Source organism: Natrix helvetica (assembly GCF_964273705.1).
Source record: "Natrix helvetica genome assembly, chromosome: 5".
In the NCBI taxonomy this organism is placed as follows: Eukaryota; Metazoa; Chordata; class Lepidosauria; order Squamata; family Natricidae; genus Natrix; species Natrix helvetica.
This window is the reverse complement of record NC_138551.1, coordinates 152412293-152419625: the sequence shown is the minus strand read 5'-3', so window position 1 is coordinate 152419625 and position 7333 is coordinate 152412293. Positions and strand designations below refer to the sequence as shown.

Genomic DNA, 7333 nt, shown 5'->3' with positions numbered 1-7333 from the left:
GTGCTTGAGCAGAGTGTTGGACTAGAAGACCTCCAAGGGTCCCTTCCAGCTCTATTCTGATTGATTGTGGTCATAAGGTCCAGGACTACCTTCAATGTCCTCATTCTATGACCCTGGGGCTTCCAACGGCAGTCATAAGCCGAGGACTCCCTATTATCTGTTTGATAAAGGCCCCAGATTAAATCCTTAAAATAATTGGTTTAACAATGGCTTAATGTGCTCAATACCAAAGCAAACTCTAAATGCCAAACCGTACAAGTCATTGGTCCCGCTTAGCAAGGGGAAAGTTTCAGCCTAATGACAGTCGGTCGTTAAGTCAAGGACCTTGTAATAAGGCCTTCCAAAACCCCCAGGGTAAAATCATTCCAATCGGAGCATCCCCTGCCCTCCCCGTGCCGACGACAGAAAGCCCACTACTCACCATGGGCTTCTGATGCGACGGGCCGGGCATGGAGACGCCGCTGGCTGAATTGACGGCTTTCTTGGTCAGCTGGACGTAGACCTCTCCGTGGTCCCTGGAGATAAGGCAGTGGTAGAGGTCGTCGTATTTGACCTCCAGGAAGATGGCCTCTCGGTCCATGGCGTCGCCGCTCTTGAGGAAATAAACCGCTTTGGAGGAGATGATCACGCCGTAGCCGTCCACGCTCTCCACCGCGATGAAGCTGGGAAGGGAGGAGAGAAGACAAAGGGGGTCGTCTTTAAGACATGATTAGATTTAAACAGAGTCGGAAGGGACCTTGGAGGTCATCTAGTCCAACCCCCCGGCCCCCCGCCCAAGCAGGAGACACTATTTGCAACCGATGTCCGTTTGGTCATTTCTTCCAAGGGATGAAACTCCCACAACTTGTGTTCCATTGAAGGGACTTTGGAGGTCATCTAGTCCAACCTCCCGCTCAAGCAGGAGACCCTACACCGTTTCTGACAGAGGGCAGTCCAGTCTCTTCTTGAAAGCCTCCAGGGATGAAGCTCCCACAACTTCTGAAGGCAACTTCTGTTCCATGGGTTGATTGCTCTCACTGTCAGAAAATTCCTCCTAATTTCCAGGTTGAATCTCTTCTTGTTCAGTTTCCATCCGTTATTCCTTGTCTGGCCTTCGGGTGCTTTGGAGAATAGCTTCACCCCCTCCTCTCTGTGGCAGCCCCTCAAATATTGGAAGGCTGCTATCCTGTCTCCCCTGGTCCTTCTCTTCACTAGACTAGCCATGCCCAGTTCCTGCAACCGTTCTTCAGATGTTTTAGTCTCCAGTCCCCTCATCATCCTTGTTGCTCTTCTCTGCCCTCTTTCTAGAGTCTCAACACCTTTTTTATAGTCTGGTGACCAAAACTGGATGCAATACTCTAAGTGTGGCCTTACTAAGGCTTTATGGAGTGGTATTAGCACCTCCCTTGATTGATCTTGATCTCATCCCTGTTGATACAATTTAGGATTACGTTGGCTTTTTTGGCAGCTGCTGCATACTGTTGGCTCATATTTAGCTGGTGAATTTAGCTGATATGTTGGGCATCTCTTTTTTCCACAAAGCACCCAAATTCTAGGAAAATGGCATTTAATCTCTTGCACAGGAACACAGGAAGGGCTCAGAAAAGGATTAAAGTGGGGATATAAGAGCAGGATTCCAGCAGTTGGAGGGGGGGGGGGTCTGCCCTAAAGAAGAGGGGGTCAACCTATCCTCCAAAGCCCCTGAAGGCAGGAGAAGAAGCAACGGATGGAAACTCATCCAGGAGAGAAGCAACCTGGAATTAAGGAGAAACTTCCTTAACTGTACAGAGCTTCCTGACTAAGCAGGGGGTTGGTCTAGAAGGCCTCCCAGGTCCCTTCCAACTCTGTTATTCTGTCTTCTTCCTAACAGGGAGAACAATTAATCAGTGGAAGAACTTCCCTGCCGAAGTGTGAATGCTCCAACACTGGAGGTTTTTAAGAAGAGATTGGACAACCAAAGACCCTTCCAACGGTGTCCATGGGGGTTGGACTAGAAGACCTCCGAGGTCCCTTTCAATTCTGTTATTCTATAAACGCTGATCAATTAATGAGTGGAACGGGTTGCCTGCAGACGTTGTGGGTGCTTCAATACTGGAGGTTTTGAAGAAGAGATTGTCTGAAATGACATGGGGCTTCCTACTTGAGCAAGGTACCTTAGGATTCTATGATTTTGAGATTAGATAGATAGATAGATGGATGGATGGATGGATGGATAGAATAGATAGATGATGGATGGATAGATAGATAGATAGATAGATAGATAGATGGATTGAAATGGTCTAGGATCTCCTGCTTGAGCAGGGGGTTGGACTAGAAACCTTTTAGGTCCCTTCTAGCTATATTCTGATTGATTGATTGATTGATTGATTGATTGATTGATTGAAATGGCCTAGAGGTCTACTGCTTGGGCATGGGGTTGGACTAGAAGACCTCTATGATCCTTTCCAGCTCTATTCTGATGGATTGATGGATTGAAATGGTCTAGGGTCTCCTGCTTGAGCAGGGTGCTGGAATAGAAGACCTCCAAGGTCCCTTCCAGCTCTATTCTGATTAACTGAAATGGCCTAGGGTCTCCTGCTTGAGCAGGGGGCTGGACTAGAGGACGTCCAAGGTCCCTTCCAGCCCTATGATTCTGAGATAGATACTTGACAGAAGGAGGGATGAATGGAAGGATGGGACAACTTGCGTCCAAAAGTTGGAACTAACCAAGGAGAGAAGCAACTAAGGAGAAATTTCCTAACAATGAGAACAATGAAACCAGTGGAACAGAAGTTGCCTCCAGAAGTTGTGAATGCTTCATCACTGGGGAGCTTTTAAGAAGAGACTGGCCGTCCGCTTGTCTGAATCAGTCTAGAGCAGGGTGTGTGTGGACTACAAGACCTCTAAGGTCCCTTCCAACATTCCATGGAGACTTCCCATGGGGTTCTGTGATTCAAACAGGCGATCAGGCGACCCTGGTTATGTTTTCCTCGCTGTCCTTCTTCCCAACTCGTTGATGTTCATTTTTTCCGATCGGGATCGCCTGCCAGACCTCTTACTGACCCCACACAAGGTCTCCGTCCGCCCGGCTTTTCCCCAAGGCCCCTAATTGCAAATCCAGAAATTCCCAAAAGCGTCTGATAAAAAAAATCAAAGGGGTTAAAAAAAGAAAGAAAGAAAGAGGAAAGAAAGGAGAAGCAACCATATCGACGACGGAGAATTTATGGCTCGCCGCCTCCAAAAAACTCTTGCCTCTGGCAAAAGTCACACACACACACACAGACACACGCACACATCGGGAAGTCATTGAATTACTCAGCAATGCTTTTCAGAAGTTGAAACGGGGAGCCAACTGGGAAAACAAATGTGAAATCACTTAGAATCACGGCAGAGAGAGAGAGAGAGAGAGAAAGAGAGAGCAAGACTTGGAATACGGCATTCAGTTTTGGTCTCCATGATGTAGAAAAGATGTGGAGACTCTAGAAAGAGTGCAGAGAAGAGCAAGAAAGAGGATTAGGGGTCTGGAGGGTAAAACATACAAAGAACGGTTGCAGGAACTGGGTATCTCTAGTTTAATAGAAAGAAGGACCAGGGGAGACATGATAGCAGTCTTCCAATATCTCAGGGGTTGCCACAAAGAAGAGGGAGTCAAGCTATTCTTCAAGGCACCAGAGGGTTGAACAAGAAGCAATGGGTGGAAACTAATCAAGGAGAGAAGCAACTTAGAACTGAGGAGAAATTTCCTGACAGTTAGAACAATTAATCAGTGGAACAGAAGTTGCCTCCAGAAGTTGTGAATGCCCCAACACTGGAAGTCTTTAAGAAGATGTTGGATAGCCATTTGTCTGAAACAGTATAGGGTCTCCTGCTCGGGCAGGGGGTTGGACTAGAAGACCTCCAAGGTCCCTTCCAACTCTATTCTGATTGATTGCATTGTACATGGGCACACTGAATTTTAAAAAAAAAAACTATTATAGATGAAAAAGTGGAAGAACCCATTTGCAAAGCAACACTAATAAAGGTTTAACTCTGAATTAAAAAGGGTCCCTTTTAAGCCTCGCTTGCTTTGCGTCTTCGGAAGCGACCGCAAGGGGGCTGGGGTTTCGACGTGATGGTCATTAAGCCGAGGACTCCCTCCCTGCCCGGGTACTTACAACTCCTCCTGCAGGTTGTCCGTCAGCTTGAAGAGTATCTCCTGCCCTTCCGCCTGGCGCCCCGAGTAGCGGGGAAGCAGCCCTTGGGGCCCCCGGCAACACCGCGGCTTCCGAATCCGCTCCGCCTGGGTCCTGTCAATCAGACGAGAGGAAGAACGGGGTCATTCTGGGCAGGGAAGGTAGAGGCGGAGCCGGCCGTTGGGTTAAGGGGTCCAAGGCCAGCACCTGTGAGCCCAACGACAGGTAGGGGGCTTGGCTTGCAACCGTTTGTTTAGTGGCTGTTCAGACTGTTTTTCGCACTGACGACCGTTTGCGGCCTCCCTATGGTGCCATCCCCTGTTTTTTTTTTCTCTCTCTCTCTTTCATCTATTTAGGTATCCAGGTATCCCTTCCTTCCTCTCCATCCATCCATCCCTCTCTATCTGTCATCAATCTATGATCTATCATTTATATCCATCCAACCATAATCAATCTATTTATCTATCTATCTATCTATCTATCTATCTATCTATCTATCTATCTATCTATCTATCATCTATCTATCATCTATCTATCATCTATCTATCATCTATCTATCTATCATCCATCCATTATCATCATCACTATCTATCTATCTATCTATCTATCTATCTATCTATCTATCTATCTATCTATCTATCATCTATCTATCCATCTATCATCCATCCATAAGCAATCAATCAATCAATTTATCTATCATCCATCCATAATCTATCATATCTGCCTGTCTGCCTGCATCCGCTCAAACCATCCATCCATAATCAATCAATCTATCCATCCATCCATCCATCCATCCATCCATCCATCCATCCATCCATCCATCCATCCATCCATCCATCCATCCATCTATCATATCTATCTATCTATCTATCTATCTATCTATCTATCTATCTATCTATCTATCTATCTATCTACCTATCATCTGTCTGTCTCTATATCTGTCTATCATCCATCCATAATCTATCATATCTATCTGCCTGCATCCACCCACCCACCCATAATCAATCAATCAATCAATCAATCAACCTGTCTATCATCCATCCATACTCTATCATATCTGCCTGCCTCCATTCATCCATCATCCATCCATCCATAATCTATCATATGTATGTATGTATGTATGTATGTGTGTATGTGTGTATGTATGTATGTATGTATGTATGTATCTATCTATCTATCTATCTATCATCTATCTATCTATCTATCTATCTATCTATCTATCTATCTATCTATCATCTATCTATCTATCTATCTGCATCCATCATCCATCTATCATCCATCCATAGTCTATCATATCTATCTATCTGCCTGCCTGCCTGCCTCCATCCATCCATCCTAGCATCCATCCCTGTCATCTATGTTGTATCATTTATCATTTATCTCTCTCTCTCATCAATCATCTCTCTCTCTCTCTCATCTTTCTATGATCTATAATTGACATCCATCCATGCATCCATCCATGCATCCATCCATCCAAGGGGCTCCGTGGTCAGAATGCAGCATGGCAGGCTTAACTCCCTGCCGACTGCCGGCAGTTCGATCCTGACAGACTCCAGGTCGACTCAGCCTTCCCTCCTTCCGAGGAGGGCCAAACGAGGGGAAGGGGGGGGGGCAAGAGGCTGACTTTGTAAACCGCTTAAGAGAGGGTGGCGAAAGCCCCGCGAAGGCCTTTATGAGCCCGAGCGCTAAAGGCTCTTTTGCAAGAGGGACGCAAGAGGGAGGGAGGGAGGGGGGGAGGGCTCTTGCTTAGCAGACGGCTCTGTTTTGTTTCTGTCCTCTGGCACGGCCTGTCCTCTGGCACCCTACCTTCCTGCTTGGCTGGACACCCCCTGTGTCCTCTCCCCCCCCCACCTCTTCCCAGTTCACCCAGAGTAGCATCCAATTCTCCCAGTGCAGAGTGTTCACTACCTTCCAGGCTGCGGAAGTCACAGTCCCTAAAGCCCAAGGAACACAATCCGTCACAACTCGGCACTTTCTCCTTTCAGGCCACGTCAATCTGTCCTCCTAAGTTACCTGTCGTCCCCCGCCTGCCCCCTCCCCCCCGGGGCAATTTGGAACTGTCATAAAGCCAAGGACACTCTCTGCATTTCGAGTTTTCATGGCGGGCTCTGAACGCTTTTGCAAAAAGGCAGGGAAATTCTCCTCTCTCTTTTTTTTTTGGTTTTGTTTTGCATTGCTTGGAGGGACTGTTGCGTTGGCTGGGGAGCCCCCAGATATATTTTGCAAGGCCAAAGAGAGGACGTTGTGTAACTGAGAAGCATCGGTAACACAACGGCCGGTTCGCAGAGAGATTGCTCCCTCCTTCCCCGCAATTGTTAAGCGCAAATTCTTTGGCAGGGATGGTCCTGAATGTCACGTATCCTTCTCCTTTCGGGTTTTAAATTACACAGTGGAGCATTGAATCCGTCTCTCTCTCTCTCTTTTTTTTCAAACCTTAAGAAGCTTCCCTCTCTGCGGGTTAGTCCTCGACTTACGACGACAAGCCGAGCCCCCAACATTGAACGCGGCGGAGTGAGAAATTCCTTCGGCCCCGGGTTTACGACGGTTCTCGCAAGCGGGTTCATTGACTCAATGGACATTGAGTGAATTTTTTTCTTCTTCTTTTCTTTTCTCAAAACTTTTCCAATATTCTTATTTTTAATTTTTTCTCTCTCTCTCTCCTTTTCTGTTCTCAAAACTTTCCAGCTTGTAATATTCTGTTAGACGGGGGATTATTTCTGAGGAGTTATCCTTTCCCAAACATTTTGGAGGTGGATCAGGGACTAAGACGCTGAGCTTGTCGATCAGAAAAGGTCGGCAGTTCGGCGGTTCGAATCCCCGGCGCCGCGTAACGGAGCGAGCTCCCGTGACTTGTCCCAGCTTTTGTCCGCCTAGCCGTTCGAAAGCAGGTAAAAAAGGCAAGTAGAACAAAAATAGGGACCACCTTTGGTGGGAAGGGAACAGCGTTCTGTGCGCCTTCGCTGTTGGATCATGCCGGTCACATGACCACAGAGACGTCTTCGGACAGCGCTGGCTCTTGGGCTTTGAAACAGAGATCAGCAGCGCCCCCTGGAGCTGAGAGGGGGACCTTCACCTTTTATACATTTTGGATTTAATCCCTTTTTTGTTTGTGTGTTTGTTTAACGGAAGATATAGCAAATGAGAAATAATCCAGAATCCAGAGGCGTTTCCAGCACAATATATAGTCCTTTTTTTTGGTTTTT

General features: G+C 46.9%; 1 protein-coding gene across 3 annotated transcripts in view; it reads right to left on the bottom strand.

The window, feature by feature from the left end:
• The window catches only part of VPS13D (vacuolar protein sorting 13 homolog D), a 123833-nt gene that overhangs the window by 1121 nt on the left and 115379 nt on the right, over window positions 1–7333 (bottom strand). For all 3 annotated transcript variants that reach the window (XM_081954872.1, XM_081954874.1, XM_081954873.1), the window contains 2 exons: window positions 4113–4244; window positions 422–662 (listed from right to left, as the gene is read on the bottom strand). In XM_081954872.1, coding sequence (XP_081810998.1) covers window positions 422–662; window positions 4113–4244 — 373 coding nt within the window. The remainder of the gene's footprint in view (window positions 1–421; window positions 663–4112; window positions 4245–7333) is intronic.